This window comes from Mastigoproctus giganteus, chromosome 5 (assembly GCF_048544385.1).
Source record: "Mastigoproctus giganteus isolate SK-2022 chromosome 5, ASM4854438v1, whole genome shotgun sequence".
Classification (NCBI taxonomy): Eukaryota; Metazoa; Arthropoda; class Arachnida; order Uropygi; family Thelyphonidae; genus Mastigoproctus; species Mastigoproctus giganteus.
The window spans coordinates 204,511,723-204,539,446 of record NC_143579.1 but is presented as its reverse complement, the minus strand read 5'-3'; the positions used below and the strand labels follow the sequence as shown (position 1 = coordinate 204,539,446).

Here is a 27,724-nt window from a genome sequence, read left to right as displayed (position 1 = left end):
TTACTGATATGAAAAAGAGGCAAATAGAAGGTAAAAAATGAACAGTATTGTATATACATTTCAAGAATTTTAATTAAATTAAGTTACACTTTTTATTCAGAATCTGTCCTATAAAATAAAAGTGAATATGGTTGGAAACAGTAATATGTAAAATATGGCAATATCACAGTGGAGGTTATAACAGCATTAATTCAGCCATTTCATTAATCTTATCAGTGACTGAGAATCCATCTCTTCTATAAATCAGTGTCACCAGTGAGAAAAAAAGAAAAAAAACATCACTTTAGTAGTTCATTTTTCTGCATTTTTGCAGTATGATAGTTTTAATTTGTTACGAATTTGTAACAGGTTCAAGGCAGAAGAGGTTTTTAGTACACCATTGGACTCAAATTGATTGTGTTTGATTGTGTCAAAGAACATGATTACAGGGCAGCTGAAAGACATTTCAGTTCTCCTCCTCCTCTTCCAGCTGAGACAATTTACTTGTGAATTTGTTTTCCAAAATATACAATAAAACATTTTTTCTAGAATTTTTCTAAAATTTGGGTGTGTTATCTTCTTGCAAATATGGTAATTGTTTTAAGCAGTATTTTAAAACATTGATAGGTATAACATGAAAATTTATATCAAATGGATACATAGCATAATATAGTATTTCTTAACTTTCTTAATAACGTAGTACACCCAAACTTTAATAAATTTCTTGCAGCTTACATAAAAATTATATATCCAATTGAAATAAATATCATGTTTAAAATATTATATTAAAAATATTTTAAGCTAGTCTGAACCAGTTGTTGAGAAACACTAGTATAATAAATATCAGGATAATTTATTAAATAGTTGAGAATTTTTTTGATTTAAAGCATTGTATTCTTCTGATTTCAGGCTGAATCATCAGTGCCATGGTTAAATGAAGTTTTGTTTTTATTTACAGTAGGGTTACAACTTTGTCAACAACTAAAAAATAAGGTAAAGTTTTAAACAGTATTTTGAATAATTTGTACATTAATGATGATCTGTGACAAAACAAGCTCTGTTATAAAAATTATCTGTAATAATATAAGCTCTAATGTAGAAATTCCTTTAATATGTCATCATTTTCATAATGGTAATAAGAAAACATTATTATTAAAATACTGTCTTTTAATGTAGTTTTCTTACAGAAAGTATTATTTTATTTCATCAATAAGGTAGGAGATAAAAAATTAAAGTGTTTTGGTGTTCCTACAAGAGGATTAACTTTGTTAATCCTCTGGTAGCAGAGGATTAACAAAGTTACTCTTGTTCCTACTTTTGTTTAACTTTTGTTCTAGGCATAGTGTGCTTCATGTCCCATTCACAATTTGAAATAAAGGCAAGAATGGTTTAAAATTGTGCACTTTATGATATTATCCTTTGTTTTAACAATATAATGAATAGAAGTACAAATAATAATTTCTTTTAAGTTTCACCAAACAATTGAGAGCAGTTTTGTTATCCGATAAATTCATTCATATTCCTTCACTTCCAGCACAAATAGATGATTGTTATTTATATCAGCATGTCAGGAAAAGTACTAGGGGAAAAGAATATTCTAGACCTGATCATCACCCATGAACCAGATGACATAATAGGGCTGACACAGGAACCAGTAGCAGGAAGTGATCACGGAGTTCTATGGTGGATGATGAAGAGAGAGGTAGCAGTAGTTAAAGGCAAAGGAATGGGTTATAATTTCAGGAAAGGAAATTACGAAGGATTAAGGTGCTTCGTTGCCTCTATTAACTGGGTAGATATCTCACAGAGAGTGAATACAATTGAATTATGGCATACCTTTAAAACATTAATCACAGAACCCTTGAATTCATATATACCATTAAAAAATACGCCACGAAGAAGATTCCAAGTTGGACAAATAATGAAGTTGCCAGATTACTTGAGCAGAAAAAGACTGAAGCTTATAACAGCTGCAAATTGATCTGTAATAGTGCCACAGAAAAGGTTAGGCTGGTAAAGGCAAATTATGAGAAATTGCTGGCAAAGAGAGCAAAGTGTGGAATTCTTGACATATATAAATGCAAAGAAGAGAAGGACAAATCAGATTGGACCCTTGTGTAATGGACATGGGGATAGTATTAGATACTCCAGCTGATGTTGCAAATGAACTCAATGGTTACTTTGTATTGATATTTACAGAACAAAAACTGTTTTATGTTAATGAGAAATTATGGAAGTGAAGTTGAAAAATATGTGATTAATGATATTGAAATTTCGCATGATTATTTAATGAAAAAACTTTGGAGCCTACAGGCAAGTAAGGCTCCTGGGGTAGATGGCATATACCATATAATTTTAAGGAAGGCAGCAAGTGAGTGCATTGAACCATTAAGGCTAATTATGAGAGCATCACTAGATTTAGGGGAGATTACGTTGGATTGGAAAAGTGCCAATGTGTTGCCAATACATAAAGGCAGCTCTAAGAGCATAGTGGGAAATTACTGACCGGTCAGTCCAACTTCAGTAGTAGGGAAAATAATGGAGGCAATGATCAAGGGTGGAATTCAGGATCATTTAGATAGAAATGGAATTCTGAAGGATATTCAGCATGGGTTTTTAAAGGGAAAATCATGTTTATCTAACCTGGTTAGCTATTTTGACGCTCAAGAGCTGGATTTAGGGAATAATTTTGACATTGTTTATTTGTATTTCTGCAAAGCATTTGACTCAGTCCCACATGGACAGTTAATTTATAAGTTGGAACAGGTGGGAATCACAGGGAAAATTCCTAGATCGATAGGTCACAACCCTCTGCCTCCTGCCCTGAAGCACAAGATGGCTCAGGGCAGGAGGCAGAGGGTCATGATAAATGGTTATTCTTCAGATTGGGTTGATGTAAGAAGTGGGCTTCCCTAAGGATCAGTTTTGGGACCACTGTTGTTTTTGATTTTCTTAAATGACATCGATGAAGGGATAGAGGGCATGATGTCTAAATTTGCAGATGATGTAAAGATCGGTAGAGTAGTTAATGATCATTGCCAAGCAGAGCTCCTTCAGAGTGACCTAGATAGATTTCAGGGATGGTCAGAAAAGTGGCAGCTATGCTTTAATTCAACAAAATTCAAGGTCTTACACCTGGGGAACAGCAATCCCAAAATAATTATACATTTGATGGAGTTGAACTAAAGTCAGTAGTGGAAGAAAGGGACTTGGGATTACGATATGGTCAGACATGAAGTTCTCCGAGAATTGTAGACAGATTGCAAGGAAGGCCCATGGTGTCCTATTGATGATTTAATGAACATTTGCTAGTGTAGATAATGACGTCATAATCCCATTATATACAGCTTTTGTTAGACCAAACTTGGAATACTGTATTCAAGTGCAGAGACTGCATCTAAAAAAAGACATTGAGCTTCTTGAAAGGGTCCAAAGATGGTAACTCACCTGGTGAGATTGGCAAAAGGGCATCCATGTCAGGAAAGACAGACGTTGAATATGTGGGTTTGCACAACTTGGAAACTAGGCACAGGGCTGGATTTACACATAAGCTAAACAAGCTACAGCTTAGGGCCTCACATTACAAGGGGCCTCACTCCATCTTAAAAAAATCCTTTTTTTAAGAGAGAAGAAAACAAATAATAGTATCACCTTTCTTGTAAGAGAGAAGGGCCTCATACATGTTATAGCTTAGGGCCACAACAAGTTTAAATCTGACCCTGACTAGGCACCTTAGAGGAGACTTGAGGCAAAAGTAAAATGAATGAGGATGAAATTTTCATGGTTATAAATGATTCCAGAACTAGGGGCCATAAATTCAGGTTACGGAGGAGATGTTTAGACTGGATTTCAGGAAGGTTTATTTTAGTCAACAAGTTATAAATTACTGGAATAATTTTACTACATGAACATTTTGAGGCTGACAGTTTGGGGAAATTCAAAGGTCAGCTGGATAGTTACCTATGGGGAAGGGAAATGCATAGGTAGTTATCTATTTTGTTTTCTTTTATTAATTATTTATTTTACTTAATTTTATTATTATTATTATTTTACTCCCCTTTTTTTTTGCTGGTGCAACATAAACCTTAGGCTTCCTTGCACCATACGGCCATTACTAATACTAACTAGTGGTATGTACTGAAAGTGAATTCAAAACGATAGGAATACTAGACTTAATACTGACATCCCTCTAACAGACATTTGTAGCACACATTCACCAAAAATGCAGTTGTTCCAAAAATTTTTATACAAGCAGGCATGCAGCATATTTTTTTTTTGCCCACCCTTCAATAAATTTTTAATATAAAGGCAAAAATAAGGTCAGTTGTGCACGTCTGCAGAGTTAGTCTTTAAAATTTTAAAGAAATTGAAAATGTATTAAAATGTATTATGAAATTTTAAAAATTATAAAAAATAGGTGACAGTGCATAACTATTGGGTACAACAGTGAGAAATCTGATTTTTTTATGGTTATATTTCTCCATTTATTACACAATAAATAACAGATCAAAGGTCAACCATACTAAAGGAATATGAAAATTCATATTGGAATATGTTGAATTGGTATTATGTTGAAATGTGTTTCCCCTTCACTGAAATCATATAAAAAACAAAAATAAATTCTCAGAATATTCTCTTCATTCCTATTTTTTAAGCTCCGTGTAATAGATATCTGAATTTTTAATTTTTTTGGATTACTTTGTTTCGCCTTATGTTACTTCGTGAGGGTATTTCAGTTAATCAGTTTAATTGCACTCTCTGTACAGTATAAATGGAAAAGCAGGAAAAAATAATGAGAGAAAGTTACAATTATTTATACATTTTGTACTATATGCACTTCACATTTTTAAAATAATTGCTAATGTTTTGAAAGATGTCAGTGTTTTTTTAACACTGCAATATTGTATTTTCACAAAACTCTGCTAATTTGCTTTTATTCATTTCTTGCAATTGTCCATTGAGTAGCAGTTAGAAGGGCATTTAATGCTTCATTAAATGTGGTATATCATCATAGTAATGTACCCTTTTCATTTTAGATTACTGTATGATTCAGATGAGTGTTTATTGTTGAAACTGTTTACTCATCTGGTCAAAAAATTGTTACCTTGGATTGTTATGAAAATAACCTACAGCTAATGTGTAGTTCCTCCTTTGTTTATAGTTTTGTGCATTGCTGCTAAAATGTTTAAAGAATTTATTAAAAGAATTTACTGAACTATACAGAGAATATACCTCTACATGAAAAGCTAAATTGAAGGAATATACAGACAAATTTAAAGAACAAGTCATGTCAAAAAAACTAAGAAGTCTGATGTGTCTGTGAAAAAAAAGCCAAACAGGCTGGATAGATTATCCATGCCACTTTTATAATAACATAAAGTTTTTATGCACCACATTGATGTGATGCATAAAAACTTTGCTGAGACAAAGAAGTCTACAAATTAGCTAACTATTATAGGAATTATTTTCAATATGAATTTATGCTGTAATGGAGAATTTGTAGGTTTTTATTTACAGTGAAGTTTTTATGTATCACTGAAGTGTTGGATGTTATACAGAAGTGATGACAGTGTAAATTTACTCTTCTTTTTTTGCTTCATTTATAATAATATTTTATATAAAAGAGTTGGTTTATGCATGGGTACTGCACTTCCATTATTTCTACTACCCAGGTATTACTAATGCATCATTTATTCGTATCTCATATTGTGATCCCCTTCACATGTTGCCGAGGTATTGCACTGCTTTGAATAAGTAGAGAAGACTAATATCCTGAAAAAGGCCTCTGAGGTTGGGAAAATTCATATTTTAGAATTAAATCAGCTCACACACCAACCATAAGAATAAGTATTTACTGTAACTAAAATATTTACATATTAAAATAAAATAACTATTTACAAAAACTGCTATTATATTAAATTAAATTATATACATGTAAAAACATTAAAACTGTGATAAAATCCTTAAGATAAAATACACTAAAATAAACCGGATTAAAAGCGATAAAAACAATAAAAGTCTCTGGAGCTTTCGGAAGCATCGGCTTCCTTCCTCAGCAGTAACAAAACTTCCTGCAGCACGTCCATATATAACAGGCTCACGGTACCTATACACGTGGTGCAGTCGGCGCATGGTCTGAACTGGAAGCGGAAATAGCTCGGGAACGTGTTAAGCAGAACCGTTCATCCGTACTTAGGATGATAGTTTCAAACAGAGGATGCATACGATACTTCTGTCCCTATTCATAATATTGTGGTCGGATGAACAGATTCGTAGGCTCTCGAGCCATTTACGGTTCCAGAACCCATGCGCTCGATCCACGATAACCGCATTCTCTGGGGAAATTTGATGCTGCTTCTCCCAAAAATGTTCGGCCACAGCAGACTTATTGTAATCAGCGGTTTTTATAGCATTTGCATGCTCCCCCAGACGATCCTTGAGCCGTCGTTTTGTCTCGCCCACATAACATTCCCCACAATCCGGGCATTTTATCCTGTATACTACTCCACTACTCAGGTCCTTTGCTATTGGGTCTTTTACCTGAGACAACACTGTGTGCAAACTCCGCCCGGGAAGCTGCACACAGCGTGTTTTATAACCCCGCAAAACTCTAGCGAGATGCTCAGTAACGCCTGGATAGTAAGGAATGTATGCGGTAGCCACAGGAACAAACGGTTCCTGATGGTTTGACTCTATTCCTCTACTAAATCTGTCTATGATCCTCTGGGGGTATCCGCATTTTCTAAGGTCTGCTGTGACTCGTCTAATTTCACATTCTTTGTCCTCAGAGGTGGTGCAGTGTGACCCTGCTCTATCTAGTAGAGCTTTCACTACACTATTCTTATGCTGCCCAGCTTGTGCTGAACTATAATGGGTGTACTGGCCTCTGCACATAGGTTTTTTAAACACAGACGTTTTGAGCCTAGGGCCTACCCTAGAGACCAGTACATCCAAGAAAGGAAGAGGTGGAAACAGGTACCTCCTGTTTCCACCTCTGAGGTAAATTGTATAAATTGGGAGAAGCTATTAAGCCAATGGAGTGCATCATCCTCTCTCCCCTTCTGGACCACGGTAAAGGTATCATCAACATACCTTTTCCATTTCTTTATGGGAAACTGACATCCACTAAAATCCCTGTCCTCTAACTCCTCCATGGCCAGATTGGCCACGATGGCGCTAATAGGAGATCCCATGGCTGTACCGTGAACCTGTTTGTACATAACACCTTGGTACACCATAGTGGTGCTGGCCAGACAAAGTTCCACACCCGAACAAATATCCTCTACATTTAAAAGCGATCTATTACTCAAAGAGACATCATTACTCAAAGATTTTCTAACACAATATATTCCATGTTTAATTGGAATGCATGTGAATAGTGACACCACATCAAAAGAAATCATGCTCTCGTTTTCATTTATAATCAAATCTTTCACAAAATTCACAAATTCTTTTATGACATAGTTGGACTGGCCCACTATAGGCGAAATCAATTTAGCCAAATACCCTGACAAAGCATATGTGGGGCTTCCTATAAATGATACAATAGGTCTGAGTGGCACTTCTGTCTTATGAGTTTTTGGAAGTCCATAAAACCTCGGGAGTTGACATCCAGTAGCATGTAAGGACCAAAAGGTCTCCCTGGAAATCTTCTCTGCCTTTAACCAATCCTGTACCAGTTTATTAACGCGCCGCTCTAGGCCAACCAACGGGTTTCTCTGAGTAACTTTATACGTATTATTGTTCTGTAAAAGGTCCATTGCTTTTTTGTGATAGTATTGTATCATTTATAGGAAGCCCCACATATGCTTTGTCAGGGTATTTGGCTAAATTGATTTCGCCTATAGTGGGCCAGTCCAACTATATCATAAAAGACAGTAAAGAATTTGTAAATTTTGTGAAAGATTTGATTATAAATGAAAACGAGAGCATGATTTCTTTTGATGTGGTGTCACTATTCACATGCATTCCAATTAAACATGGAATATATTGTGTTAGAAAATCTTTGAGTAATGATGTCTCTTTGAGTAATAGATCGCTTTTAAATGTAGAGGATATTTGTTCGGGTGTGGAACTTTGTCTGGCCAGCACCACTATGGTGTACCAAGGTGTTATGTACAAACAGGTTCACGGTACAGCCATGGGATCTCCTATTAGCGCCATTGTGGCCAATCTGGCCATGGAGGAGTTAGAGGACAGGGTTTTTAGTGGATGTCAGTTTCCCATAAAGAAATGGAAAAGGTATGTTGATGATACCTTTACCGTGGTCCAGAAGGGGAGAGAGGATGATGCACTCCATTGGCTTAATAGCTTCTCCCAATTTATACAATTTACCTCAGAGGTGGAAACAGGAGGTACCCGTTTCCACCTCTTCCTTTCTTGGATGTACTGGTCTCTAGGGTAGGCCCTAGGCTCAAAACGTCTGTGTTTAAAAAACCTATGTGCAGAGGCCAGTACACCCATTATAGTTCAGCACAAGCTGGGCAGCATAAGAATAGTGTAGTGAAAGCTCTACTAGATAGAGCAGGGTCACACTGCACCACCTCTGAGGACAAAGAATGTGAAATTAGACGAGTCACAGCAGACCTTAGAAAATGCGGATACCCCCAGAGGATCATAGACAGATTTAGTAGAGGAATAGAGTCTAACCGTCAGGAACCGTTTGTTCCTGTGGCTACCGCATACATTCCTTTCTATCCAGGCGTTACTGAGCATCTCGCTAGAGTTTTGCGGGGTTATAAAACACGCTGTGTGCAGCTTCCCGGGCGGAGGTTGCACACAGTGTTGTCTCAGGTAAAAGACCCAATAGCAAAGGACCTGAGTAGTGGAGTAGTATACAGGATAAAATGCCCGGATTGTGGGGAATGTTATGTGGGCGAGACAAAACGACGGCTCAAGGATCGTCTGGGGAAGCATGCAAATGCTATAAAAACCGCTGATTACAATAAGTCTGCTGTGGCCGAACATTTTGGAGAAGCAGCATCAAATTTCCCCAGAGGATGCGGTTATCGTGGATCGAGCGCATGGGTTCTGGAACCGTAAATGGCTCGAGAGCCTACGAATCTGTTCATCCGACCACAATATTATGAATAGGGACAGAAGTATCGTATGCATCCTCTGTTTGAAACTATCATCCTAAGTACGGATGAACGGTTCTGCTTAACACGTTCCCGAGCTATTTCCGCTTCCAGTTCAGACCATGCGCCGACTGCACCACGTGTATAGGTACCGTGAGCCTGTTATATATGGACGTGCTGCAGGAAGTTTTGTTACTGCTGAGGAAGGAAGCCGATGCTTCCGAAAGCTCCAGAGACTTTTATTGTTTTTATCGCTTTTAATCCGGTTTATTTTAGTGTATTTTATCTTAAGGATTTTATCACAGTTTTAATGTTTTTACATGTATATAATTTAATTTAATATAATAGCAGTTTTTGTAAATAGTTATTTTATTTTAATATGTAAATATTTTAGTTACGGTAAATACTTATTCTTATGGTTGGTGTGTGAGCTGATTTAATTCTAAAAAAAAAGAGAAGACTAATGTTACTTATTCTTGGCGGATACCACCACTCAGACGTACCGTTTCAAAGCGTGTTGGTTTACTCATTGGTGGGTGGGCAGGTACCCTGTTGTTGCAATAGTGACAACCCAGTTATGAAGTATAACACCACAATATGAGAGATGCCTCAATACTTTATATAAATGGAATTATGAGTTTATTATATTCATTTTTTTTGTTTTTCCCCCAGTTAAATATTAAATGTGTCAGTTTCTTTGAGTAAAATTAGGGTTAAAAATATAAGCTAAAAATTTTTCAGATAATAAAACTGATAATTACAGATAATTGGTATTTGGTAACTGAAATTCTATTGGATTATAACAACAAATATTTATTTCCTGTTATGAATAATTTCAGAACACTTGTTGTTGTTATTTGGTTTTTAGGAGCATTAGCAACTAAGGCCATATTGCTCCGGGATATGCAGTGGTCATTCCCTGACCTTTCCGCATCCTCCATATTTGGTGGTGACAGGCTCAAACCCCGGTCTAATTACAGAACACTTAGAGATCATATTTATTGTCATATTGTGAATGTAACATTAATGAGAAAAATTAAACTTTTCTTATTACTTAATTAAGAATTATCACACATACACAGAAAATACATTGAGCTGCATCTGTCAGCTCACTGTATTTTCTGTGTTTGACTGGTGTGACTCTCTCAAAGCTAGCTTTCTCATTTACATATAGGTGGAATGGACCTCACACTATTCACTAATATTGTGCTTGTCTGCTACAATGGTCTTTAATATGGGAAGTTATTACTATTGTCTTGCAATGCAGCAGTAAACTCCAATGGACATTCGTTTAATTATTAAAAATATTATAAAATAAAATTATGTATATTTTAGAAATTTTATGGCATCAGTAATGTGAAGAAAGTATTTAATATATCATGTGATCGATTTTTAAAATGTTACACTTCAAATTAAGGGAACTTACAAAAATGCAAAACTAAAATAATTATGTACAATTTATTGGCTTAGGGTCAAATCACTTGTATATTATAAGTCATTGGTAGTCCAGGTGTTGACTCCAGTCTATCAGTTGATTGGTGAACTCCGACTTAGATTATGAATGACGAAAACACTACATTCTGGGTTAGTGAAAAAGTTATTTTAAGTAGTTGGATGGGGATGTGATTTGAAACTTAAACTACAGTTAATTTAAAAAATATCCTTTTACCATGTTTAGGCTTGTATAAGTTGTTTATTGAAGATGAGAAAGGTATAGGAATTCAGTAAACAGTTTATGCTTAGAACTGACTGAAACTTAAATTTAGGTATTAAATGTTCAGAAATACTTTAAAAAAAAAAAGGAGAATTTTTAACTGCAGTTTTTTTTAGTTGATTATATTATCTTCTCCAGATTCTAAATAAATTTTTCACTAGCCCAGAATTGCAGTCATAGTTATATTAATTATAAATATAACTGTTTTTCTCTGTGGCTAATATGGTATAATCAGCTATTACCAGTGCTTTTTTTGTAAAAAAAAATAGGTGCTGGTACTCATTCTTTGCTATCAGGAAAAATTGTAAATTAAAAGGATATGAAAAGTAAACTAAAAAATTATTTCCTGATATTGTTACTTCACTAGTAATGTTTTTGGAATAAGAACAACAAATTAAGTATATTAACACAACAGTTTATTAAGCATAAATTTATTATATAAATATGTAAAAAATAACTAAAATGTTTAAAAAGTAAGTAAAATAAGTAATAACTAAAACATAATAAGTAAAAATAAAGCAAAATAAGTAATAAGTAAAAATAAAGCAAAATAAGTAAAAATATAAATAAAAATAATTTCATAATAAAGTTTTTATAGAAAATTCCAAATTTTTATTAAGTTCTCATCTGACGCACACAATGCCGACTTTTTTTCTTATTGCATGTGTCTGTTTGCTGAATGACATTTCCGAAGCAGCCATGAATTGACATATTTTGCTGGATCGAAGCATATCAGCGTTGAGTCTACAATTTTAAGAAATAGTAGTGAAGAAATTGTTTTTGTCATCAGCAAAGCTCTGGTTGGGCTGATGATCAGATTCATTTGTGAAAATCCTTGTTCACATTCACTTGTTGAGATTGGTATCATGCTCAGAGTGTTCATCAAATGCTTCAATTCTTCTGAAACTGTCTTTTCAATTAGGTATTCCCGAAATCCACGAATTGTATCTCTCATTTAACCAAAGCCTAATTGACAATTTTCTAACTTCGTTCTCACCAAATGTCACTTGAGAGTTAATATTTTCAAGCCAATGTTTCCTATCAGGTACTCCTAAAAAATGTTTCCTATAAAATACTCGGGCTGCCGCTGCCAAATCAGCATTTTTACTATCAAGCAGCCTGCTTTCTACTGATTGTTTCAAATTTCTGTAGAACGCATCTGGATTGATTGGAGAATAATTTCTGTGATCTTTCCCATGAAGTGAAACTCTGAAATTGTAGATTTTTGGCAGATTTGGCAGCATTTCTGTAATATTGTCCCGGAACTGTTTCTCTTTCATGAAAAAGTTGTACAATTTTTATTCGCTCTGTACAGATTTATATTGCGCTCCTGCAAGTCCAAGCTCAAGTCTGTTTACGGAAAATTGTACGATGCACTTCCGAGAAACAACAGATGATTATTTGTCGGGATAAATCACTCTCTCCCCTAATTCTCGAACAGGGCGCTTACAGTAGAAGGTTGACCAGAGCAGTAGAAGGTTGCATTGGGAATACCCCTTGATCTGCTTGCTGTTGCCCAGTGCAACTTCTCAGTAAGTGGGACACTTAGTCGCATAGGTTTTATGAGTACCACTAAGTTGTAGAACAGTAATCCCTTAGCTCTCTTAATTCGTGCAGCAGCACTAATTGCCTAAATTTCCTGAAGGCCAGAAGTGCGAACAGTGCGTACTGAGTCCCTCCTAATCTGTTTGTTATATAAAATTTTTTTTCACTCAACGGAAACTATTTTAAATGTAATTTCCAAGGGGAATTCAAAAAAATTCGCTATAAAGGAGTTCGTTAAACAGAGATCTAACTGAGTAATTTAAAATTCTAAAAATGGTTATAAAGTTTTATATAGAAAATATCTTAACAATAGACATTGGAAAATGCAAATTTAGTTAAATTACTTAAAGCTGATTTGAAAAAAAATTACTGAATATTATAAATTTTGAAATGTACTGCATCAAAATGTTGTGTCACTGTTAATGCCGTACCGTTGTGTACCATCCCAAAAAAAATTACTGGCTATTACACAGTAAGACAAAGTATGGCGAGTTGCTGAAATCCCTCTGAAAAAGTTATTAAAACGTTTTTATCAAAGCACAGAACATCTCCTTTTTTAGGCTGCCGTAGCCTAGTGGTCAGGCGTGTGGGTGCATAAGTACACGTGCCCGGGGTTCAAGCTCGTGACTGCTGAATACGGTGCTGTTTCTTGTATTCTGTCTATCTTGTGAACTCCTCTGACCATTTGGTCATCCTGGAGTATAAACAGAAAATTTATTTATTATTTAAATAAGTAGCAGATTAAATTTTTAGCAATGTTATTTGTTTAAAAGTAGTGCACTACCAAGGCAATTCAAAATTTGCTCTGCTGTAAGCATCAAGTTCATTACATTAACTAGCATGTTTAATTCCTGTTGGTCATAAAAATACAAAAGAAGACAAAGTCCAATTTTTCATTATTTATAAATAGTCTTTTGATATGCAAAGCGAAAGGCATAACATGGGGATTAACAGTTAAAACTAGACAAAATTAAATAAATAATATTTGACTTTACAAATTTAAAGAAACATTTAACCATATAATGTTAAAGAGCCTACATTTAGAATATGCAATATTATCAAACTATTAGTTGTTTAGAGATGACATTTTTGAAGCCACTTTGGGATTTTGTTATTAGGGCTGCCTTCAAGTTTTAAACTATATAAAGTTGCTAATAGTTACATTTTGAAAATCAAAGGCAAAACCTCATGTGAAAGATGTACAGTAAACCCTCATTAATCCAGACCCCGGTAATCTGTACGTTGCTTAATCTGGATAGCTCTAAAAAAATTTAAAAGTGTAAAAATCAAACAACGATTGGGCTCAAAGGTCATGTGTATTGGCCGTGATGACTCACGCTGCACAAACAACCTAGTTCCCGGCTGCGGTTCAGACAGTTGTTTGCTCCGCAGTTACGTGCTTCTATCTTTTGTCGTTTGTGCTGTGCAGTTAAACAATGTCTTTAAGTAAGCCTAGTGTAGGACAAAAGTGTAAGCATAAAACATAAAACTTTCTCTTCCCGATAAACTATTAGTGATAGAAAAACTTGAAAAAGGTGCTTCAGTGTCCAGCATCTGTCTTGAGTACAGCATCACAAAACAAACCGTGTTGGACATTAAAAAGAAAAAAAGTGAAATTCATAATTTTGTTCTCAAGTTTAACGTGGAGAAAGAAAAAAGTAAAGTTAAACGAATGCGGATGCCTACTGATAAAGCACTAGATGATGCTGTGTACAAATGGTTTTCCCAACTTCGTTTGTCTGGTTTGGCTGTGCGAAGAATAGAAATTCAAGCAGTGGTGGAGAGACTGGCTAAACAATTAGGAATTGAACATTTAAAGCGAGCTCAGGTTGGCTTTTTAGATTTAGAAGATGGCATAACATTTCAAACAAGGAAATGTGTGGGGAAATTCTTAGTGCTGATTTTGAAGTTGTTGAGCCTTTCAGGAAACAACTGAATGATTTTATTCGAAAGGAGGGTTATCAATTGAACCAGATGTACAGCTTTGAAGAGACGGGACTGTTTTGGAGAACTCCTGAAAACACACAGGCGTCAGAGACTGAGAAAATCACGCCTGGAAGAAAAATAAGCAAGGAACGTGTTTCAGCATTGCTGTGTGCAAATGCTGACGGAAGCCATACATTAAAAACTGTCATCGTTAGGAAAAGCAAAAAACCATGTGCCCTAAAAAACATTGTAGTAATGGATGATCTACCGGTACACTACTACAATTCCTGCAATGCATGGTTTACCGTGGAAATAACAATGGATTGGTTTCACAAGAAAGTTGTGCCAGAAATCAGAAGACATCAAATCGAAGATTTGAAAATCCCAGAAGATGAAGTAAAGGCCTTGGTTTTGCTAGATAACGCACCAACCCACCCTGACGTTGACAAACTCATCAGTCGAGACAAGAAGATTAAGTATTCCTACCACCAAACACAACATCTGTTTTCCAGCTTATGGACCAAGGGGTGATCTACAAGGCAAAGCGGCTCTACAGAAAGAAGTTTTTGAGTGAAGCCCAAGAAGTCGAAGAGCCACTAGTTGGTGAAGAAGACAGAAGAGGACAACAGACGTTGAAAAATTTAAAGTCGTACAACTTAAAATCAATGATTTACAACTTTGCTGATGCTGCAAAAGAAATCAATTCAAAAACTTGGGCGAATTCATGGAAAAAACTTTTCTTAGATGAAGAGGCTGATCCAGAAACAGATGGTTGTGAGACAGAAGACTTTCTTGAGACTCTACAATGAGGAGAGGAAAAAAGCTGTGTCCTTAGAGGAGATAGAGTCATGGATGGAAGAAGATGAAGACGATCCTGGCTACCACATCATGACCGAAGAGGAGATTGCAGATAGTGTAATGGGAGCAGTAGAAAGTTCAGACAAGGAAGAAGATGAAGTGAGCAACAACTCTCAGCCAAAAATTAAGGTAAGCGAAGTGAAAGACCACTTGAATTTCGTAATTCAGTACGTTGAACAATAAACAAATGAAAATGTATCTGCCCATTATGAACACTTAAGACATCTACGTGAATTGGTATTAAAGGAAATAAACTGCAAACAATCGCAAAAAAAGTAAGTAATTTTTTCAAATCAGTGAAATGTGGCAAGTGATGTAAGTGGAGATGAACCAGTGCAATCTTGTTCTAAGTGATTATGGACATTATGTATTTTTAATGTAAATACAGTATGTACATACATACATACATATATTTACTACATATTTTTGACTATGTACATACATATTTTTAATGTAAAATAAAAATGTTTTTACTGTGATCCGCGTACATTATGTTGTTTAAATAAGCTTTACCCACATTACAAAGCGTATTTCATATAATCCGGACTTTCATTAAAACGGACACCTCTCAGCCCCTATTAGTCCGGTTTAATGAGTTTTTACTGTATATATCTTATTGGATGGTAACTGGTCTACCAAATCTACAAAGGTGAGTTTCCCCTTTTATATTTTTTTATCAGATGTAAAATTAAATAAATGTATATAATTAAAATTATTTTGCATGGTTGCTGACAAAGACTTATTTAGCTGTATCTCTTATGATGGGGAGAATATTTATGATAGAGAGTTAATGATTGTATCTCTAACTCAGTATTGAAATATAACCAAATATCTGAAGAGAGTGAAGCTTACTTTCCTGATTTACTGAGATACAATGATTGTATCTCTAACTCAGTATTGGCACCTTCGTAGCCAGGTGGGAAGGAGCAGCAGTGCGTAGCACATGCTTCTTGATTAGACTGGGGTTCGAGCCCATCACCACCAAATATGGAAGATACGGAAAGGTCAGGGAATGACTACTGCATATCTCGGAGCAATATGGCCTTAGTTGCTAATGCTCCTAAAAACCAAATAACAAATAACAATCAACAAACTAACTCAGTATTAAAACGTAACCAAATATATGAAGAGAGTGAAGCTTACTTTCTTGATTTACTTCCCTATTACTCTGTTTTTTTTCCCTTGCACCTTGTTTAGGGTTGTTTTTCTCTGTTTACATGCTTTTCATTTTAATGCAGCCAAACAAATATATACCATTTTTCAATTTAGGTCACTAGTTATTATTTTAATGTGATATCATTAATCTGAGAGAGATGGTATAAGATTTTAGTTTTAATTAAGATTTACAGTTAAATATTGGCTGTACAGTTTAATTATATCTATATTGCAATGAAAAATATAAACCACTTTATTGACCTAATCATCCCTAAGATTTAACGAAAGAGTCTAAATAAAACACAAAATAAAAAAAAAAAACTTTAAACCCAATAACAAAAAACAGCGAACAAAAGATAAAGCATTAAATAATTCATAGCTGCTAATGAGTACCAGTTCTATACTGTAACATTTTCACATGTATATTTTCTATGATCAATATGTTTAAAAACACTTTCTATTAGCAAAGTAATGTTTGTTGCTACTTCACAATTTTTATTGAATAAATACTTATAATACGTACCCCTCTTTCTATTATTTATTATACTCTTTGTTTATGCAGTGCTTTTCAGGAACACATCTATAACGTAAATTGAAAAATGTGTATACTTCATAATTAAGTACATAAATTAATCATCCCCACTCAGAGTTTTTTTTTTTTTTTTTTTTGTCCTCGCTTTTTCCCATTATATATGGGGTCAGCGTTTTTATTGTTTTGGCATGAAATTTTTGCGGCCGGATGCCCATCCTGATGCCAACCCTCACCCTTTATCCGGGCTGGGGATATGCAGTGGTCATTCCCTGACCTTCCATATTTGGTGGTCACGGGCTCGAACCCCGGCCTAATCAAGAAGCGTGTGCTACGCACTACTGCTCCTGCCCACCCGGCTATGGAGGCGCCCATCCCTACTCAGAGATAAAGGAAGTTAAATGAAAATAATAAAAATGTAGGTTCTAGTTAATATCTCAAAGTTGTGTCAGAATTAAATAATTTTGAAGGATATTGTATGTTTTTTGTATTACAAAAGGGTGGCAGATAGTGACAACATGTTACCAGGGCATGAAAGGAGAGAGATTTTGATGAGAGTCTTGTCAATCAGTTTAGACTCATGGGGTTGAATTTTTCTGACGATGACCTGCACATATTAATAAAAGACTGTTTTGGTGGAGATGGGATACCATTGAAGTGAAGAGGTGCGAGAATATATGCCGATGCTATTGAGACAGTGTTAGGTGGTGTAAAAAGCTGATAGTTTATTTGGGGAAATATGTAGAGTATATATATATATATAGGCGCCTCCGTAGCCAGGTGGGAAGGAGCAGCAGTGAAAAAGCACACGCTTCTTGATTAGACCGGGGTTCGAGCCCGTCACCACCAAATACGGAGAATGCGGAAAGGTCAGGGAATGACCACCGCATATCCCGGAGCAATATGGCCTTAGTTGCTAATGCTCCTAAAAACCAAATAACAAACAAACAACAAACATGTAGAGTATAAGGTTAATGGCAGCTGTAAACCGAGGCAGAATTTGTTCTTACATTGCTTCTATTGGAACCTGCAATAGCCTGGAAAGCAGCTAATTTTCATGTTACAAGCAGTTATATGGACTATGTTAGAGTTACTAAGAGTGTCAACAGGTTCATATATTCTTGTGAACCTGTTGTCACACTTAGTAACTTTAACTCAGGGGATTTGGCATTATACATTAATGCCAGGAGCGTAGTAAATACATTTGTTGAATTTGAAATTGGATCAAATATAGCTTCCGTAATCTAGTATAAGGTGTTTCATGCATTAGAGGTAATTCTCTTATTTAATATATTTCATCGAAATGCAAAACCATTGCCATAAAGTTAATTATTTAAAGTATTGGTTAGGACACTGGTTCTCATGCTTTTTTTGGCTGAGGTACCCCTGAAGTTCAGCAAGGTCCTAAGATTATCCTAGGCATAGAATGCTAATAAAGGAGCATTTTTTGTTTTTTGCATGTATTTACTGTATGAATGTGGAACCAAAAAATAATCACTACTCTTAAAATTTTAAACTAAAAAAAAAAAAAAGGTAGTATTATTAAGACTTTAAATTAAAAAATAAAAAACATACTCGCTCAGTGAATGTAATAATAGACCTGCTGTGACAGACTTTTAGCAGTTTTGTTGAAATTAGGTGTCAAAGCTTGACACCTTGACAGTAAATGTCTGCTGAAGCATCATGTCTGTTTCTCTTTTTTGATTTTGTGGCACGATATGTGGCAAACCTATGTTCACATAAATAAGTCGTCACAAATGGTAAAAGTTTATGAATTGCTTTTTCTGCTGTATTAGGGAAAGATTCCAACAAATTAGCCCAGAACGAAGACAATGGAACACTAAAAAACTTTTATTGGAGTGATATGTCACAAGTAATATCAGTCAGTTCTTCTTTTGTGGATATGACAGAGGAGTTTTCATTTTTCAAGAAAGGGTTAGATATCCACCTGTAATTTTCAGTGTCTGCATTGACAGGAAAATATTCTTCAAAAGCGATCGACAGCTGTGTGAGGTGGTCTATTGCTTTCTTGGAGATATATTTTTCAGCAAGACATGTAGTAAAAGTATCGAAGGTGTATCATATTGTCCTGCTTCAGGACAAGACTCTTTCTCCAAAGAATAATTTTGTCTTTGAATGCAGAGATTTTATCATTGGCCATGTAAAGTGTCGTGTTTTTACCTTGAAGTGATAGATTTAGTGCATTCAGTTTGTCAAATATATTGGAAAGGTATGCAATCCCTTATGAATTATAATTGCTAAACATAAAGTTGATGAATCCCTGCAGTTCATCTCAAGTTGATTTTCTTGTGGCATCAGCTTTATGACCAATAAAAAACATCACAATTTCAGAGCGTAATTCACAGAATCTCATCAGCACCTTACCTCGACTCAGCCAATCTGCTTCAGTGTAAAAGAATAAGCAATCATAGTCGCTGCCCATTTCATTGCAAATCTGACAGAAAAGCCTTGTATTTAAGCCATTAGATTTCACGTAATTGACAATTTCTGTTAGTGTCGTAAAAATATCTTTCAGTTTTTCCCAGCTAAATTTTCCCTGTGGCATACACAGTGACTACTTGAACAGGAAGGGTGTGCTACTGCCTTGATTCTCGTAACAACACCTGAAATGGGATCCTGCATAGCTTTGGCACCGTCAGTATAGATGTAAATACACCTCTTCCTTCTCTTTTTTTATGCTCGTGAATGTCAAGTTCACGAGCATAAAAAAAAAACACAATTTTTTCAAAAGTATCAGCTTCTGTTGTAGTGATATTCATATCATCACAGATAAGAATATACAGCTTTGCACAGCTCACCATTATACAGGCATCGGACAAATACTTAACAGCACAGCTAGACTACTAACATCAGTGCTCTCATCAAGTTGCAAGCTAAAATAAGGTGATAATTTAAGTCTACAAATGAGTTCATTGAGAAGATTGGCTGAGCAAAGTAAAATTCTTTTTTCTACAGTGTCATTAGAGAGCAGCACCTGTTTTATTTTTGCTGATCTGAATGTCTCGCACAGGTCAATAGTGTCATTGTGGCGTTATCAAATTTTCACCAATAATGTGGGCCTCTCCTTGACAAGCAATGCGATAGCTCACTTTCAGTGAGGTATCTAATAATTCTTTATGACTCACAAATATAGATTTCACCAATGAAATTTTTTTTATGTAATATTTATTTTTCTCTTTGAAATAAGAAATGGTCTTACCATTCAAGTCTCTATGATTTCTTTCAAAATGTCTCATTAACAGAGAAGGTTTCTTACGGTTATTGCTGAGTTTCTCTTCACATATTAAACACAGAGAAATTTGATTCTGTTCATAACCACAATAATAGAAGCCATATTTAAAATATTCATTTTGATAATGTTGTAATTTTTTTTTTTTTTTTGGTTCTTATTTGAAGCTGATTTGCTCATAGACTTGGTGAATGACCATGATTATACTTGCCACTTGGTCTGTCATATTGAGGTGTTCTCAACTTGTCTTCACATCATTACTCAGAATTTTCTGTTCTCTCCATAGAATATAACGTTCTCTTTGTTCCTCTTACAAAAAATTTATCCATGATTGGATGGTGTGAAATAAAACTTAAACATAATTATGCAGAAAAACCACCACGTCGCTCCAGCACAAACTCACAAAAAATATTTCTGCGACTCATATGTACTGTACATTCGTATTTCTAAGAGGGGAAAATAGCTGTATTTCGCTTTGATATATTCAGTATTCGAGTGCCTAGTAATTTTTGTAAACAACAGGACTCATCAGTGAATAATTACTGTAAACACACCCCTCAGCTGGAGATGCAATAGAAAAGTATTTCAGTGGAACACTGAAATACTATTTACAAATAGCTATCTCTGGAGGGGATTACGGCTTCACCATTCGTCAAGTGGCACACTATGGCCATAGATGCCCATGCACCTAAAAAATTCCCAAACAAATCGTTCGTCAAGTGTGGTACATTAGTTACAAAGTACATTTTTGTAAACAACAGCACATGACATCCTTTTGTCAACTAGAAGTTACATGTAGGATAGCAAAAGCTGCTAAGAGCTAAACTAGACAAAAAATACCTGAAGTGAGAAGTGATTTATGGAGAAATCACATGATTTCACTTTGGCACTATGATAGGCTGGACAGTTTGGCTTTGTTTTAGTTTTCTCAAAACAATAAATTCTAGGGCATCAAAAAAAAAAATACACGGTAAAATCAGGAAAATTCTGCAATTAGCTGATAAATATTTTACTTAAAACTAAGCACATGAAAATCCATCATTTTGGATGCAATGCCTAAGGTACACCTGGTTGAGAACCACAGTGTTAGGTCATCACATGCTGGCATTATACGTATATCATTATTTCACTGTATTTTGTATAGTGGATGAAGAATTTGAATCCAGTGAGTACAATATATGTAGAAAGTGCAGACTTGACAATAGGTTGAGGATTTCTCCTCATGTTTTTATTTAGGAAGTGCATAGTGCTGAAATAGTATATTCAATAGATACTAATTATACATTATTCAGTTAATCTAGTGTGAACATAACCACTGCAAAAACAAAAATGAAAGGAGCATGTTATAGACCAAATGACTGTGATGAGTATAAATGAACAGCTGTCAGACAAGTAGATTGGGGAATTTTAACTTTCCAGATATTGATAAGAACTTATGGGTTGATAACTCAGACAGTAGAAAAAAAATTTCTGGATTTCCTGGATGGCTCTTTCTATATCAACATGTTAGAGAGACAGCAAAAGAAAACAGTATTCTTGATTTGATTATAAGCGGTGATTTTTCACATATTAAAAATCTTCAAGTAAGAGAACTACTAGGCGACAATGATTATGATGTATTGAGCTGGATTTCCTGGATGGCTCTTTCTATATCAACATGTTAGAGAGACAGCAAAAGAAAACAGTATTCCTGATTTGATTATAAGCGGTGATTTTTCACATATTAAAAATCTTCAAGTAAGAGAACTACTAGGTGACAATGATTATGATGTATTGAGATGAATTTATTCAAAGAAATAACTATTTTGGGAGTAAAGGAAAGGAATTTTGTTTTTACAAAGTTGATTACAATGGTGTGTAACTTTTTCAAAATTTTTTTCAGGGAACCAGCTGATGTTTTTGCCAAATGGAAAATGTTCAGGGAAGCAATCATTGAAGTTATTAAGCTTTTCATACCAACTAGGAGATATTGTTCAAGGTTTAGAAAAAAGCAGATATAAGATGAACTGATGAACTTAGTGGTGGAGAAGAAAAATTCATGGCATGATTATAAATTATCAGGGAACGAGGAAACTTGCAGTAGGCATAAGTTATTCTGTAATCAAGGATACTGTATGGCTCAGGCACGCTAAGGCAAGTTATGAGAAGTGTCTTTGGCTAAGAGCACAAAAAAAGTAACAAAGAATTCTTTGCTTTTGTTACTCTAGAAGAAAAGGGATTAACCACATTGGTCCACTTGATAGGAATGCTGTAATTATTGATGATCCTATGTAGGTTGCTGACAAACCTGAATAAATATTTCACATATACATTGATATGTGAAGAAGTTTTTAGAGATGGAGATACTCAAATTCTGCTTAATACTAAGTGAGTGAATTAAAAGGATTAAAAGGAAGTCAGAAGAGAAATTGTTTGCAACTAAAAAGTAAACAAGGCACAGGGACAATTGGACTCTGTCTAGTTATGTTTGTTGTTTGTTATTTGGTTTTTAGGAGCATTAGCAACTAAGGCCATATTGCTCCGGGAATATGCGGTAGTCATTCCCTGACCTTTCCGCATCCTCCGTATTTGGTGGTGACGGGCTCGAACCCCGGTCTAATCAAGAAGCGTGTGCTACGCACTGCTGCTCCTTCCCACCTGGCTACGGAGGCGCCCAGGCCCTGTCTAGTTATGTTAAAAGAAGGAGCAAAAGCAGTAATTGAACCTTTAGCTGTAATAATGGGAGCATCTTTGGATTCAAGGGAGGCTCTCAAAAATTGGTGATGTGCAAATCTCTCTTCTATTACAGAGATGGTTCAAAGGGCGAAGTAAGCAATTACCTGTTGTCTCACTTTTTTTTTTGCCAGAGAAAATTATCACATTATGGATTAAGGGGAGATCGTACTTGGCTAATCTAATTACCTACTTTCATGTTGTCATAAAGCAGCTGGACTCAAAGAATAATTTTGATCTTGTATGCTTAGATTTAAGTAAAGTGCTTGATATTGTTCCACATGAATGATTATTGTATATAAATTGGGGAAATGTGCATTAGAGGCAAGTTACTAACATGGAAAGAGTGTAAAGAGGAGCAGTTGTATAAATTAGAGCAGTGGTATGGTATTAAGACAAGTCACTAATATGGATAAAGGTATGGTTAACGGTAGGAGACCATAATTATAAATGGCTGCTGCTCTGTGTGGACTAATGTTTTGGTGGGGGTCCCGCAGGGTTCATACTTAGCCTCCTTAATATTTTTTTAATATATTTATTAATGATATTGATACAGATATTTCAAGTTTAATGTCTGTCTTCTAATTTCACATAGGGGACAGGGTGATTGATGACATTAATCAGGGTATGCTACTTCAACAAGACCAAATTATCTAGGCAGATGGACTGAAAAGTGGCAGTTGAAGTATAATGTTGATTAAGCAATATGCTGCCTTTGGGTAGTAGTATAACATACCATTTGCTTATCACCAGTTGATAATGAAAAAGAACTATGGATAATTTTACATTGTGTCATGAAGTTTTCTCAACACTGCATATAGGCTACTGGGACACTTCATTGGGTTCTGTTAATGTATTCAAGAATGGGACAAAGAGGGTGATTATCCTGTTGTATAATTCATTGGTTAGGCTATGTATTTGTTATTGTATACAGGTTTCGAGAAATTTTAGATCTGTTGTAAATAGTGCAGATGAAGAGTAATAATATTACTTTGGGGTGGGGGGGTACAAACGGGTATTCTTAACAAGAAATACTGAGATTCTATAAATTGTATCCTTTGGAAACTAGGAATCTGCATGGGGACCTGATTGAAGTGTTTAAAGATTTAACAGGGTTGAATGAATGAAATGCCAATAGAAAATTTTTGTGCTTTCTCAGATCACACACACACACACACTTAAATGAGAAAAGGATGGTTACAGAACAGATGTACAGAAAATTTATCTTGGGCAATGGGGAAAGGTGTGAATGAGTTTTTTTCCCCTGCATATTCTACCAGTACAAATATTAAAAACAAATGACAGACTATCTCTTCTTCTTCAGTTATCTTGCACCAAAAGTTATAGGAAGTCAGGCTTATTAATCAGCCTAATCCATCCAAAACTGCTTTTGAAAACAACTAAAGAAGCAGCAGATTTATAGTGTTTTCAGATAATAACAGCAGAGATGGATTCATTTAATCTGTACCATGAAAAGTGTAACTTTTAGCATGTCTGCAGCTTTCAGTGAGGGTATAGGTGATACGAAGTTATGTTTCAGAGTTTTGCTCTTCATAGAACCACACTTAGCTATCTTATCACTGAATTACTAGGTTATTGTTTTTGTTATTAAATGGTAACATTTTTAGATTTTGGAAAAAAGTTCTTGTTTATACTCCGGCATGACCACCAGATTTTCGGGGGAAAATTCAAAATTGGAATGAAGAAAATGAATTTTCAACGACATTTGACAGCCCATGTTTTTGTAGCACTCAAGTAAATTAGATACCAACATTTTATAGTTTTCTTCTTTCTTATTATACAAAAAACTATGTACCATTTGGGGTTCTACGAAAATTCCTTCCTTAAGTTTGGCATATGTTAAATTAGGAAACACACTTCTCAAGTATGCAAAGCTATTACCTTCTTTATCTAGTCCCTTCATGTAATTTTTCATCAATCCATGTTTGATGTGCAGGGGTGGAAGAAGAACCTTGTTTGATTGCACTAAAGGAATACATTGTCCTGGTATGAACTTGTCCCATGTTGCACAACATAATGTTCTTCTGTCGCACGACTGTCTCACAAACAAAAAACAACAATATTATGTGAAACCCCCTTCCCCTGCAAACCAACAAGCAAACCTATAACCTTAAGATTACTCCATATGTTCCAACCATGATCCTGGTATTTTATAGCATGTAGAACCTTAGACATGCTTTCATGACTTTAAGTCCAACTGAATGAAACACAGGAACTGATGGAAATTCATTGCCATTATGAAGCAAAACTGCTTTTAAACTTAATTTTAAGGCATCTATGAATAAATGCCATTAATCTGACTTATGCACAATGCAAAGACATTAGTGGACTTCTTTCAGAAGTCCACTAATGTCTTTGCAAAAACACATACTGTCCTCCATAGCAAAATATTTCAGAAACTTTTCATGTCTTTTTCGAAACCTGAAATCTTTGTTCCTGCTGTGAGTATATTCCACTGCTGTAACCTACAACCTAACAGTTCAGCTTGTAATTTTGGCAAATTTAAGTCTCGAACCAAATCATTCACCTCATCTTGTTTGATTAAATGTACCTCACTACCTGAACTTACTGGCTGATAGTTGACATTTTGTGAAGTAGAGTCTTCCGGGGGAATCCTCAACTTGAACTTGATTACTATTATCTTCCCCACTACTGTTATCCCAAAGTTTTTTTTTTTTTTGGGGGGGGGGGGGCACTGGTACTGGCAAATGTCATTGTGTGGAATGGGCCGAATTGCAGAAGGTATATTTGGATATACTATAGCGTGTTTGCTTTTTTTAGTCATACCAGATATATTTGTCATACAGAAGTAACAATCATTAATGTGGTTAGATGGTTCTTGCCAAACCATAAGGACTGCAAAAGATAACGCTTTGAGTTTGCCATGCAACCACTTTCTAAGGTTTGTCGAACAGGTAATAAAACACTTGTGAGGCACCCAAGGTTTGTCTTGATCACCAATTTTATATCCAAAATAAAAAGAATATGAAAGTTTTGTAATGCCATAGATATTTTCCCTTTTAGTCTTTGGGGTAAACCTTCCACAAACATAACAAAAATTGTCTGGATGATTGATACACTTCCTATCTATCTGCTTATTCATTGTAGCACTAAATGAATTTCTGAAAATGTAAATTCAGTTTTGAACACTACAATATAAAAACAACACAAATTCAATTTTTATCACTACACAGATGTGGCAACTTACTAGTTCTACTCGTGTGAAAACACTGAAAGGAAAAATATTTGTGAATCGGTAGGTAGAGCCAGAAATTATTTTACTGCTAATGCAAGGGTTGTGGGCCGCAGCCTCCTACTCTTGGGGGGCTGTTTATTTTTGGAGGTTAGATTTATAGCATTGAGAACATGTCACGATCAGTTAATACTTGGAAAACCTTGGCACAGCCTACGAAAATCTTGGCTGAAAACACTGTGTGCTCTCTTCAAATTGTAAATTGTTGCATCAGAATTTGAACCTAAGAACCATAGGTAAAAGTCTGATTATGTTTATCACAAGAAAACTGATGCCAGAATCCATTGCTAAAATTAAGAGAATTAGCTTATATCTGTTAAAATAAACTAGTGTCATACATTATTGGCTAGATTATGCAAAATTGGCATATTTTGGTTAAAATGTAACTCCCTCTATATTTAATAACTGTGACATGATGTGAAACTACCATGATGATATTTGAAATCCACGCATAAAAATTGATTAAAAACAGCATTTAAGTTCTTTGAGGTAAAAATCGTGTTGGCTAGTGTTATGTTCAGAATTTGACTTATTCTTTAATATAGCAGCAGCCATGGTTTGTTCCTAAACTTATTACAGTATGAACAGAACAGAAGCTAACAAAATATGAATATATATATATATGATAGTAGTTAAGTGTACCTCGAAGATGAAGTATATGTAGGTCGGTATAGTGTAGAACCATTGTAGCCTGTGATACGCCATAACCCACAGGCTACAATGGTTCTACACTATACCGACCTACGTATACCTCACCTTCGAGGTACATTTAACTACTACCATATATATTATTATATATATACAGACAGATTTAATGTTTAATCTCATAGAGATGGCATTAATCGGTTCTGATATAATTTATTACTTATATCTAACATTAAATACACTATTGCATTTTCGTATCAGTATACACACACACACACACACACACACACACACACACACACACACACACACACACACACACACACACACACAGGTACATGAATGTAGCTACACTGTAGGAAAGAGTACTCCAACTATATAATTATTTTTATTTATTTTTAACAACTTCCATAAATTGTGTAGGTGAAAGCAATGAAATTTTCTGCTATTGTATTTGTAAGCACTATTTGTCTGAGTTAATTTTTCTGTTATGTTATTTTTACTTTTCAAAATGATTATAAAAATATTAAGGATTAAAAATTGCAAGATTAAAAAACAATATTTTCTTTTTATGTTCCCAGGTTGAAGTGTTTAATCAATATAAGCAGATGAATGTAGTGTGATTATAGCTTTTAGCTTCAGCTGATTTTGCACTACTAACACATTTGAAGTAATTATCACAAGGTTGTTAGAAGCAATGTAGAGGAGGATCATGTGGAAGAGGATAGTGTACTTTATTTCACATATTTGCTGCTCGAAAATGTCATGCTTCAATCCTAAAAGGCGGCAAGTTTCAATTTACTTGCTATTGTATTTTGTAGACTAGAAAACCATTATGATATTGAAAACAAAATATGTATTCATAATGGGTAGAAAGATTGTGAAACAAAATACATTCTATAATGTTTCAGTATTATGTGCTTTGGATAATGCGCTGTACGTAGTTGTATTAGGTAACATTGTGTTAGGTTGTAAGGAGCCTAGTATTACTAACATTTTGATAAGTGAAAGATCTTCATAGACAACAAAAGTGTTTGTTTGTTTAGTTATGGACATCAGT

The 27,724-nt window shown here is 34.9% G+C and overlaps 1 protein-coding gene across 1 annotated transcript in view; it reads left to right on the top strand.

Moving 5' to 3' along the window:
- Nucleotides 1-27,506, top strand: part of rogdi (rogdi atypical leucine zipper) — a 129,958-nt gene extending 102,452 nt beyond the window's left edge. Inside the window, exons 9-10 of the mRNA XM_090373652.1 lie at nt 889-972; nt 27,246-27,506. Coding sequence (XP_090229778.1) covers nt 889-972; nt 27,246-27,287 — 126 coding nt within the window. The 3' untranslated portion in view covers nt 27,288-27,506. The remainder of the gene's footprint in view (nt 1-888; nt 973-27,245) is intronic.
- The last annotated feature ends 218 nt before the right edge of the window (nt 27,507-27,724 follow it).